At 33.4% G+C, this 12912-nt stretch overlaps 1 protein-coding gene and 1 long non-coding RNA gene across 11 annotated transcripts; both read right to left on the bottom strand.

Moving 5' to 3' along the window:
* LOC107624777 lies at nucleotides 661-3044 on the bottom strand. Its single transcript, XM_016327232.2, has 2 exons — nucleotides 994-3044; nucleotides 661-879 (listed from the first exon to the last, which is right to left on the bottom strand). The coding sequence occupies exons 1-2, from the start codon at nucleotides 2867-2869 to the stop codon at nucleotides 866-868; spliced, it is 1890 nt and encodes a 629-aa protein (XP_016182718.1). The 5' UTR covers nucleotides 2870-3044; the 3' UTR covers nucleotides 661-865.
* Nucleotides 3898-12541, bottom strand: LOC107624778. Of its 10 annotated transcripts, XR_002357010.1 has the most exons (9): nucleotides 11728-12539; nucleotides 11361-11522; nucleotides 9625-9689; nucleotides 9320-9446; nucleotides 8879-8998; nucleotides 8375-8451; nucleotides 4457-4513; nucleotides 4278-4351; nucleotides 3898-4097 (listed from the first exon to the last, which is right to left on the bottom strand). It is a non-coding gene; the product is annotated as an uncharacterized LOC107624778 (long non-coding RNA). The 10 variants fall into 10 exon arrangements; XR_002357011.1 differs by having other exon boundaries at nucleotides 3898-4351; nucleotides 11311-11522; nucleotides 11728-12541; XR_002357012.1 differs by having other exon boundaries at nucleotides 3898-4351; nucleotides 11361-11528; nucleotides 11710-12539.

Below are 12912 nucleotides of genomic sequence, written 5' to 3'. Positions count from 1 at the left end.
AGTATATAAAATTCTACATAATTAGAATAACTTTTTTTTAAGTAACTCATGAAAATTAATAGTTAATTTTGCATATCTATAACTTCTTTTTTACTTCAATGAAGTAAAAATCTAAATTTATTAGATTGTTTTAAATTGAAATTTATTACACTATTTTTATAAATTGATATATGTTATTATTTCTCCATAAATCGAATAATCTGTCACCATTTACTGATTTACTAGATAAAATTTGCAAACATGAAAACTTAAGAGAAGATTAAATTAAATTATGTTAAGCAAATACAACTTCCTTGGGGCAAAACTACACAAGGCATTTCTCACTAAAGAGGCCTGTTCAGTATTTATGGTGAAACACTGGAGCTGCAGGTTTGAAAATGAGATTCATGGTGCTCCCAATATACCCTCAACTTAATTCTCACCACTTTTACTTATATGTCAAATGCATATTTATGAGTTCAAAATTCATGATTAATTTATTCGGCTCATTCATTCAAATAAATAATTTTAGTAATAATATAACATAACTTAATATAATAATACATTTTTTAATAATTTTTTGATAAATAACAGAGTAAAAAGCGCTCAAGAAAAAACAGACTATAAAATAAAAAACAATTGAAGGCCCAGATAAAATAAAAAATAAAAACAAATTATAATTAAACATGGAACTCATTGGCATCACAAGGATATATCTCTCAATTTGACTATAAATCAAAGCAGAATAGACACAGAGTTTTAGAATTAAAAGCTTAACATAATGACGTTCTCTACCAAAATATATAAACTAAAACAAGACAATATACTTCTCTATTTAATCCTTGTATTTTAGACCAGCCCTCCTCTCCAATAATCTTGCTGTGCCTCAACGGGGAGGACCTAGAAAAATCAAACAAAAACAAGATGTGGCTGTAAAATGAACAGTAACACTAATAGAAGTTAAAATATGGGTATGGAGAACATGTAATTAAAAATGTATCTGAACAATTTTACCTTCATCGCCAGCTAGCAAAGCTCGAAATCTCTTGATGAATTCTTCACAATTTGGGATCAATTTTACACGCAAAACATCTGCTGAAGCAGCAGAAGGGACAAATTTGAGAATATCTAACATGCTCAACATTTTATCTCCCGTGGCCTTCGCATTATGTTGCCGGAAATAGTCAAGCAGCTCAGTCGGGTCGTGCCGGTAATATTGGTTGAAACACCTTTCAAGTATCAATATTTGTTCCTTGGCCCAATCTTCTTCCTTAGATAAATCAAATTCAAATTCTACGGCCTTCTTTACTATGTAGATGATATTAGTCATCAGTGACACTCCCTGGAGCTGATAAACATAGGTCTTTTTGAAGCTGGATTCAAGAGAGGCTTCAAGCTTGTTGATGTTCCAATATATATACCTTGAAATCAGACGTTTTCTTTTAGTCAGAATTTCAACTTCACCATTGGGGTATGTTTGGAGAAGTGATTTCAAGATTTTTTTATCCTTGAAGGCAGAGTGAAGGCGGTTCATTGCTTGGGCAGTGATGGGATGAACCTCACATGAATAGGAGGTTCCGATTTCGGAAGGCACCTCCTCCTCCCTAAAGAAATAATCTCTGGTTGTCTCTCCCAATTTCCTTTCCAGCTCCACCATATCGGCCAACATGGAGACATCCTCCGGAAACAGCGCCCGCCACATAGCAGTGAATTCACGTATTGCTTGAAAAGTTAAAAAAACCTCATAGGAATACATCAACTCAGACATCTCATCATGGACAGCACGTACCAATTCTTTCTTCACATCCGAGCAGAATTCCATAAAACACTGCTTGATGAAGGGAGAGGTGCCGAAGATTCCATGATAGAAGACCTGCTCATTGGGAATGAGCACCTTGAATACAATGGTGAAGTGTTTAATACACTTCTTGATGGTACTCATCTGGGTAGCAGTTCTGTCCGGCCTTAACTCTGATTTGCACAGCTTCAAGAACTCTCTCCGATTTCTTGAGTACATTTCAATCTGCCTCATGGATGTCATGCCATCCTTTGGTAACGCGAGAAATTCCATCTCTCGCCGAGTCCTATCAAAGGTGAGGATTTGGCTTTCCATGGTTAACTCTGGAATTCTGTCTTTCCAACCATTGATGTAAGTCACAAAAATACGCCGTAACTGCCGAACAAATTCCTGATCCTTATCGTTAAGATTCCACAGCCGAGTCAAGTCATGTGAAGTTGGACTTACAAGCTCCATTCTAGCTTCAGGGACGCTAATGGTGATGTTGTCAATAGATGGTTCCTCACGGCTGTCAGCATGTTTTTCTTTACAGGAGGAAAGGATGATCAGTAAAAAACTGAACATTGCTCCTAAGAAACCAAACCACCATCTTGATACGGTAAGCTCCACCACAAGCTCTACCAAAAAGAACTTCATAAGTTCTTCAACAAATTGGTAGTTCTTCTGAAGTGATAGGACAAAGTTCATCACCGCAAATCCAGCTAGCGATAAAATATCACCGTATCCTCTTTGTCTTTGTTCTTGTTCTTCTCCTCTTCTTGAAAAGTAAGTATAGAAAAAAATCACCAAGAGGGAGATGAACACACCACAGGCTTTGAATTGACGCCGATAGTGTAACACTTTTCCCTGATAAACTTTCAACAGAGGGAGAGCAAATGGAAGCACAACAACAGAGGCAAAAAAAAGGCCTCGCCCAAGGTTCCATGAATTTCCCTCTCCCAGCTTGAACCTTGGATAAAAGCCTGTTAGTGCAATCGCAGCTCCAATTACACACATTATCCACCAGAAAAATCGGTACCGCAGCACCCAGTTTTGAACCCATGCTTCAAACTTGTTGGGTCCATTGACAGGGGCTGCATTACCGGTTTCCATATTAAAGGAAGAAGAAGAAAAAGTGTTTGTATGGAAGAAGAAGAAGAAGAAGAAGAAGAAAGAAGAAGAAGAAGAAGAAAGAGTGATGTTAAACGATATGTGTGTTCGTACCGGGTGAAGGTGTGTTTGTACCGGGTGAATGGAGTTAAGTAATGGAAGAATAAGAAAAAGTGAAATTAGCTGAGACGTGTTTGTATGGAATGAAGCCAAGCAAATGATTTTAAGTTACTATAATTAATTAATTTCACTGTAAATTTTTTCTGACGAAAATTTAAAATTAGTGAATTTCACTTATCATGTCAATAGAACTATTATTTGCTTAATGAAATACACGGGGCAATGTGAGAAGAGAAAATTTTGAACCAAAGAGAGTATTGAGAGGGCCAGAGATATTGAAAGGAGAAAAACTTATTGGGGTTTTCATTCGTGACTAATTATTGATGTGCGTATGCGTATATACTATATACACTAAAATGTTGTTCCAATATAAAAATTAACTGGTATATATCTATTGATACTAATACTTGTTACATTTATCTTGAAAAATTTCGGGTATAAAAAGTAAAAAATCCATTATATATTTCTTGATAAAATACTGCTCCATTCTCTACTTTTAATAGTCCAGGTAATCTTTTTTTAAGCTCATATTAGTGAATTCTATTTGTATGAGAAAAAACTAATATACAAGTGTATTTAAATAAAATTCGTAACACTATGTTACATGCATAAAAAAACATTAAATAATTAATATAAATGGTTTTTATTGTAATCACACCAACAATAATTACTAACTATATTACATTCAGTTATATATTTAGACTGAAATGTAACTATTTCGGGTTATGATAGTGTGCTATTAAGAAATCAAATAGCATTGTTCAAGAAAATGGAAAAACTAATTAAAGACTCAAATCTCATAATGTAGATAATTAGCACTTCTTTTGCAAAGAATTTTCCAATGGCACCAATCTAGTAGATAAGATCATAAGGAGCATATTAGTCCCCAGAATAACGACTAAGAGTTAATCTAGTAACAATATAGTTTGCCTTTGTTCAAATTTTGCAATCCACAAAAATTGCAAAGGACAATATCATCATTTACAACTTCTCCATCTAACATGGTCTAAATGCGTTCTTTAGGGTTCAATACAGTAAATTTTAAAATGCACTTGTCTGCCAAAAAAGAATTATTGTATATAGAGAATTATTGAAACGCAGAAGTAGACTTCTGAAAAAAAGATACAATAAAAATAAGGAAAGTGTAAGGCGAAAGACATCAAGGTTCTAGAACGAAATGAAATGTGTAAGTAACATGTACAATAATTCCATAATTACACATAAAATAAGGGAAATATTCTTAGCTTCACTTAATAGAACAAAAGTCTTTATGCACCACGTAGAACCTTACATTTGAGATTAATATGGAGAGAAGGGGGAAGGTTCCTATCATTTATCAGGGTTCTAACTCAGGTGCATACTTCCCTGAAAAAAAAAAGTGTTTCATGAATGGTCAATTTAATTAGCTTTCAAAAAAATAAATTAGAAAAAAGGTCGAAAAATTGGAAAGTATGATACTAATTTCAATACCTGCATAGCTCACCTTATCTGCATAATAATTGTGCATAAAATTGTAAGCATCATTAGCTGTTTCAAGACAATTGGTGAAGCACATTATTAAACTTATCAACACAATATATATATACAGAAGAATAGGAAATAGTAAGACAGGTGTTCTAAACATTAGTATGCAATGAGATTAATTAAGTAGTGATCTTTGATATCATCATCCAGATAGGACCAAAAGATGACAGTGCTCCATAAGTTTTATGTCAATTGTATTTCTTGTTTTATTGTCAAAGGAAACTAACAGCAATGAATTGTCAAAGAAAACAATTTAGCACACTTTTGCAAACTTAAATCAAAATTCTAGAATCACCACCATTTTTTAACAAAGAATTAAAAACACTTTTGGAAACAAAGACTCTGACAACAACATTTACTCTAGGAATCTGTACATTCCCAAAGGGCGAAAAAATTAATCAAATATCAGCACTCCAAAGAAACTAATAGGACGTTATTCTGCATTACACTGTTCAGGTTTCAATAAAAAATTGCAAGTTTCCAGATCACAAAATTCTGTAAACCCAGGCCTGTGCATGAAGTCAAACTTGAACCTAATGGAAAGAGGGTAAAATCATTTGATTTTAATAGTGAAAAATTGTGTTACTTTGCTTTTGAAACTTGAAAGGAACTGGAATAGTGTGATTTTGAACTTTCTTCGCTGAAGTTACACATTGAAAAGCAAGTGCATCCAAAGGCTAAATATTACACAGTACAAATATTGCCTTTTAAAGAAACTAATACCAACCAAGAATGAATTTAAGTCTTGAATGTGAGTAAACCTGTTATCTAAAGGAACAGATAGTGCACAATTTTGATTTCTCACATATTGTTAAGAACAAAATGTGTCCTGGCAAATGTAACATGAGATGTATGGCTCAGCTAAGCTACAAAAAAACCACTCAAATAGTGAACATGCCAACAATAACCTGAAGAGAACTTTTAAGTTCAAAGCAAAACATAAAATCCAACCCAAGATTAACAAAACCACTTACTCTAAATGCAAAATAAGTTAACACAATTCAGTAAACCACTCACAGAATTTGAAGACAGCCTACATTTAGGTAAAGGTAAAGCTCTCACCAAGGTGACATGACAATTACAATATTCAAGTCCGAATCATTGCATGTAAAGGTTTAGTTAATGATATTATTTTGCATCAAAATATTATTCGAATGCAACTTTTTTTTTAGGAAACTGAGATCCACAGAGAGCACAATCCAGCAGGACCAAAACCTAAATCAACTCTACATATTCAGGTGCACTCAGTCAGTCATGAATTAATAAATTGTCCCTATATATTGACCTGTTCATATCTACAAATACTTTGTCCACTAGTTAGAATAAACACTCCTTCATTGTTTCTTCTGCCATTGATTCCAGTCTCCTCATTCCTCACCAGTTCTTTTTATAACAACAATCATAGTAAATCGATTATCATACTCACAATGCTTTTGAAGAAATTCAATTGCATCCTCCTTATCTCTAAATTGCAAACTCAACCACAAAATTGAAAACCATGACAAACAAATCAAATCTAACAAAGGCCTCAACTACTCTTTAAAAAGGCATTGGACATACTAACAAAGTATTTAATTAAAATCGAGATAACAAATTCATAAGGAATCATTAAGAAACAACCAAGAATTCAGGCAGTCTAACTACAATGCAACTCTTTCAGGTGTAACCCAAATTATTTGGAGTTGGTTTAGCTACATAGGTCTATTAAAATGAAAATTGTGGAAACCCATGCACTAGTCCCAAAATTAAAATAGCAACAATCATAGAACAAAGCGTTCCGTGATCCTTTCTAGCAGAAGGATAAAGTTGCTTTCAAATGTACAATTCAAGTTAGCTCCAACAGCAACTCAATATCTTAATCATTGCTATTTATTCTAACTTGAAACAAAATAAAGATTTCAAAGTTTTGGCTCCTAATGAAAATTTCATCAACCACATATAGCCGTGAAAACTTTATCAAGTTCATGACAACCAATTCCTATTGTTAAGCCTGCAAGTTAAAGTGAATTTCCCCTAAATGCTTAACAGAAATTCATACATAACATAGCAATGAAGCATATAATGCTTCTATTGACCTATTCAATTCAATGAGTTAGAAATTGTAAAGAAGAAAGCAATATTACTATGAAGAATGAAAAGGGAACATTGCAATTCAACCAAGATTTGAGTATACGATAAATTTATAGCTCACAACTTCACAATCACATTTCACATAATCAGACAGAAGCCATAAATTAACATAATAATATTCAATATAACATTTTATATGAAGCTGAGCAGCAGAGAAAGCAGGACACAAACTCAATAATCTAAATTAACAAATTCAGTAATAAAAAATGCACTAAAATCTGGCGACGAATTCGGGACAAAAAATAACAAATTGAGGATCGACTCAGCCTACCTGCAAGTAGAGGTGTCAATGTGCTTGGCCCTACATTATAGGGCCAAAAGAACAGGAGGCCCTATAACCAATAAGACCAAATTTTCAAAAAGCTCGTAGGGCCAAAAGCCCTCACGGGCCAAAAGCCCTAGGCCAACCCGTGGGCCACCTAATCCTCTTCTTTTTTTTAACTTGCTCTCTATTTCAACAACACATATAAAACCTATTAAAAGCCATTGGCTTCTTCTATCCCTTTGTCATTTTTTATGTGTAGAAAATAAAGAAGTTGAAAAATAAATATCAAATAATGTGCATTGTTCGTATTAAATCCAACTTGAACAGAAACTTAAGCAGGAGTCTCAGAAACAGTCTCATTATCCATGTTTATAAATTTCATAATCATATCCAAATAATGTGTATTAAAATTCTACAGCAGCAACAATATTCATTGATTCATATTAATTAATCTTATCTAAATATGCATATGCAACTGCTACTACACTAGTCCCTTCAGCTACACATACACTGATTGGATTGCCTTCAAATTTGGTGGAGATCAACTAGACCCACTTAACAACTAGCACCCTAGCTCGAATTTTAGCTTGATCAACCAAAATTCAACAAATGAAACCAATATAATAACTAGCAAGCAGCTACAATCAAAATTACATGCAACTTCAATTTCTAGCAAATCAAGTCAGTCCTAATACACAGGCTCAGAGACTGATTGGTAAAAAGTTAATTTTGAAAACAGCCCAAAATGCATTTCAACATGAAAAATGAAGAACAAAGAAAACAGAGACATATGTAGTTGTTGATAACTAACACAGACATAATTTTTTTTCCCTGCTATTTTGGATTGTATGGAATAGAAGTTGCAGATTCAAGAGATCACAAAGGGATGCAAAACTCAATGACCCAGATCACGTAAGAGAAAGAAAAAGATGAAAAGAAACAGAACAAGAAGTTAAAAGTAACAAATTGAATTTAGAAACAATAAGCAAGCAAAGAGAGAGATGAAATGAAAGAAGGTAAAGCGTGGATATCAAAAAGCAAAAAGGAAGGAGAACAAGGAGAACAAGCTAAAAGCAAGAAGCAAGCAAAAACGAAACTAAGAATATATTTCAATCTTTCCTTCACATAAACCAATTCTCTATTTTTAAGGTAAAGTCGACAAAGGATTTCCTATTTTCTATTGTTATATCATGCTTTCACTTTTTTTCATATATTGTTCTTTAGAAAATAAATCACTGAATAACAAAATATAAAATCAATCATGGAAGATAGAAAATGAAACCAAATACCAATTCTGATATGCCCTAAAGTACTGAAAATGAGGAAAAAAAGGAAAACCAAGTAGATCTCATCGGTTCACATGAATTACTTTTGAAGAGTAGGTAACATGCAAATTGAATATCGTTGCATTAAATTATTTTTGAGGTTCAAGGTAATTCATATCCCCAAAAGTTTTTTGAAAGTGTTACCTTGCTTAGCTTACCGGAAATGCTTATTGACACATCTTGCTATATGCCTTTTTCTGCTAGTCACGCCTATTAGCAACCTACAACAAAATATAGTCAGTTAAATGAAGCTACAGGTAATACCAAAGTTTTGTTGTAGCAAGATATGCAATGTGCTGAAATTTCAAATAATACAAAAACAAGCCATTAGAGCACATACTTTATTAATCCTAATTTGTGATTTAAAAAAATTCTAATTTGTGATTAAAAATACATGAGCAACTTTGATCTTATGAAGAACAGCCCATCTTTCAATTCTACAATTGGTTTCGTCACTCATTAAAAATTTAATAACAAAACAAAAACAAAATACTTACTAAATAAATAAAAAGAAAAATGTAAGAATATCAAAGGTTAAAGAGTATTAGAGATAAAATAATAATAAAGAAAACTCCTTTTCCTTCCCATGAGTTGGCACTTTACAACAAGGTGGAATTAACCCAGCATATCTGTAAGAATTGCACCCACCATCTGCATAAGCCGTCCAGTATCTTCCTATGTTCTCTCCGTTAATCCATACCTGACCTTCCCCATGCTTCCCATGTCTAAAGCCAATGGTTCATGTCCATCAGGTGCATCGGAATAAACCTGAAGTGTTCATTTATCATGGTATTAGTAAGCTTATATATAGTTGTTAATATTCAAGTTCCTAATCCACATTTAAAGAAACTATTGTTACCTTGTGCCATTTCAATTAGCTAGAGAATATATCTGATGAAGTGTTTTTATGAAATCAAGTTCTAGTGGGTTCAGTTTGAAAATTTATACACTCTATATAAACAACTACCGCTAGATATATATACTATATGATGGTACGTACATGCACCAAAAATAAGATAACTGACAATGCCAAAGAGCATTGGAAAACTGATAGTTAGATTAACATAAGCAAAAAGAAGGGAACTTAACCAAGGAGGAGCATAATGAATGGTATGAGTGATATTCTCATATGTTGATATGCAGTTCTTAGTTGCTGGACACAAAGCTAATGATGAAGGATTTTTCTACTCTCCAAGATAATTGGGATTTTGTTCCACTGCACAAAAAGACCCGCCTCAATTCTCAATTCTCATCACTCAAACATGCAATAATGGAAAATATGAAATCTCGTTAAGATATTCCAAATCTGGATTAAAATAATGTTATGAAAAATTAACAACTTTCAATGGTGATATGAGAAACAGGGGAAAAAGGGAACACAGCGTAGGGGTTACCTGAAATTGAAGATGGCATCAAAGGTTGTTATTTCACTACTTCTCAATGAGTTCCCTTCAAAATGCTAAAAAAAAATTGCCAACTTTAGAAATTTCAGAGAAGTAAAATTATGCCACAAATAAAGTTGGAGTTGAAAGGATCATAACATTATATTCAAGTCAATATAACTATTTTTGCTGAAAATAGCATCACATGAATCAAGTGTTTTCAGATCAGAACTACAGGGCTTCAATTACTTCCTAAAGGAAAATATATTTTCATTTAGCAATGCATTTGAATACACTGCACTACTCATAAAAAGAAAAGGCAAAACCACAATCTTTAAACTCGGTTTTAATAGTTTGTATCAATGTATTATATCCCGAAAGCATCTAAGACACTTCCATGATGAAGCAAGATAAGCAAAAAAAAAAAAAAAAAAATTTATCTAAGACACTTCAATAAAATGAGGGATAAAAAATAGTGCGGTTGAATAATTTTGAGTTTTTATTTAAGAAAACCATAAAGCATTTTATCTGTGATCCTAAGTGTTAATTGTACAGAGTTATCTTTATTTTAACTATTAGTAAAACAACATGGAAATTGAATTGAAGCCTTAAATATGAAATGCTTGAAAGAAAGATCAGCTAGCATATGAGATAATTCTACTAAACACAAACAGAATAGCCGCAATGCATATTTATTTATTTATTTATCCCAAACAATATAGTTTAAATAGAAACCAAGAACACCTACTCAAGAAGACATGCTTAAATATAATTTTTAGCTTACTTTTAAAACAACTAAAATGGTTATTTTGTCACGACAAGAATTATAGTGTTAAAAAGGATAAGGATATATGGTATAGTTAAATCCCACAAAAGTCAAAAGACAGTAAAATTTGAAATGAAAAATGTCCAACTTCTAAAACAAAGATAGAAGGAAAGGATATATGGTATAGTTAAAACACCATGCTTTATTTTCAAGCTTACTGGGTCAAGAAAAAGCAGTTAGAATCTAAAAGTTGCATTTCCCAGAATCTGCTTCTCCTATGTTTGTAGTAAAAAAGCCAAATGAAAATCTTTAGTTTAGAAGGGATGATTTTCTTTTGAAGCAATACAGTTATTATGAACTCATATAATGATTCTTCTTCACACAAACAAAAGCATACTACATAAGTGCATATGAAAGAACCTATCTCCTTAGCATCTTGAGCACTTATTGTTAAGAGTTCATATATATATATACACACACTAAATCAATACTTTGCCATCACATGCATAAACAGTTAAATACTATTGGAATAAGTGAGTTTTAAAATTTACTAAAAGCCTAAATACAACAAGAAAAGAAGTAAGGAAACACCAAACTTACAGCTACAATGACGCAGTGGATACCGAAAGGGTATCAAATTCTAAAGTTTACATGTTTACTCACTGAATCGATTGTGAGTTGAGTTTTACTATTTAAGTTTAACTAAGTTCCACAATTAGAAACCACAAATAAAGATCTATTTTGCATATTCCAATTATCGAAAATCAATTCTTCTAGGTTGTTGATGTTGGATAAAATTACTAAACTAACATCTTCCTTTAAAGGAATCATGGACAATCCCAATCAGGAAAGATTGCTTTCAACCTGTTTTTTCTTAATTCAAACGCATAAAACACACAGAATTAGTCTTCATCTCAAGTCATTGTTCTTACCAAAGCAGTTCACACACAAATCATCTATACTTAATGGAAATTAACGTAACCTCAACCGGGCGATCAGCGAGTGGTCAAGTCACTGCCTAAACCAAATGCCTCCATCTGTGGACTAAGAATTTTCTCTTCTCTTCTCTTCTTTCAGCATAAAAATCCAAGGGGCCGTTTTTGTTCTGCAACAGCAGCGGGAGAACTTCCTAAACCAACTGTATCTGCAGCTTCAAAAATGAAAGACAAAGAGTGAAGCTTGGAAATGATTCCACAATGGCACCAAAAGCCCTAACTAAATGACACCATTTGTTCATACAAACAATCATAGAAAAAGAAAAAATAAACTCAAACAAACAAAACAAAACAAAACAAAAATAATTTTGAGAAAGGGGTGGGGGCTAAACAAACCGAAACCACTTGTCCGACCTGGTCGAACAAATCGTAGAAGTTCTCGTCGACCTCAGGGTCCAGATCCCCGATGTACAACGACACCGTAACGAGCTGCTTCGACGCGTTCGCAGCACCCGCCGCCGCCGTCGGTAAAGGAGCGGCTGTGACGCTGTTCTGCGGATCCAATAGCGTCGTGGCCTCCATCACCATCGTCACCTCACTCCTCTTCCTTTCTCTCGACGTAGCCTCCTTCTTTCCAATCTATCACCGTCGTTGCCACCTTCTTCTCCTTCGTCGGTCGTGGTTCCTTTTGTCACTGTGCTGTTTTCTTCTTCTCTGCTTCGTTCTGCCCCTCTTTCTCTCTCTCTCCCTCTCTCTCCCTCCCTCTCTCCTTTTTGTATTATCAGCAGTCACCGTTACTGCTTCCATCAGCAGCGAGCTCCTTGCTTGCTTCTTCCTCGCTGATGTCTGATGATATCTCCATGTATTTTGAACCACCACTCAATCAGAGAGAAAGAGAACGCAAGAAAGAAAGAAGAGAAAGAGAGATACACAAAATATAGCAAAGAATTGATTTTTAAACCTGAATTAAATCTGTGCACTCAAAAAAGAAAGACAGCGCTTAAAATTTGTTTTCAAATTCTAATATCAAAAGCAGAAAGATTGAGCTCAACTCAATCATTCTTTTTAAACAGTATATTGGAAACAATTAAACAAATTTAGTTTGGAAGGTAAGATTTTCTTTTGAAGCAGCACATTCATTATGAACTCATAAACTGATTCTGTCTGATTTTGGTTAGTTTTCTTCCTTAAATCAGATCCATTTAAAACTCGATTCATTAGTTTTTCACTCATCCTAACAAATCCGATCCAATTTTAATAGTTATGATTACGATTATATCTCTATTTTTATATTTTATTCTTATTCTCGATATCTTATTTTATTATTATTAAATGGGCAAAAAACGCAAATGAGCCAAGGGGAACTCAATTTTACGCAAATCCGCCAAATAAAACTTTGCTATCACAATTCACCGGATCAAAAATTTATATAATTCGAATCAATAAGATTCGAATTATCCTCACACATAATTCGAATTGATAAAATTCGAATTAGTATTCGACAATGTAAGCAGGTAGTTCGAGCTAAGTTGTCTCGAATTAGGCATGCAAACTCACACGTAATTCGAACTGATTCGTCTCGAATTAGGCATGAAAAAT

The sequence above is a fragment of the Arachis ipaensis genome, chromosome B02 (assembly GCF_000816755.2).
Source record: "Arachis ipaensis cultivar K30076 chromosome B02, Araip1.1, whole genome shotgun sequence".
Classification (NCBI taxonomy): Eukaryota; Viridiplantae; Streptophyta; class Magnoliopsida; order Fabales; family Fabaceae; genus Arachis; species Arachis ipaensis.
Note: the sequence above shows the minus strand (reverse complement) of the source record. Positions and strands in the feature narration are given on the sequence as shown.

Coding starts and splice junctions, on each gene's coding strand:
- LOC107624777 (XM_016327232.2), bottom strand. CDS start 2,869: ATGGAAACCGGTAATGCAGCCCCTGTCAATGGACCCAACAAGTTTGAA.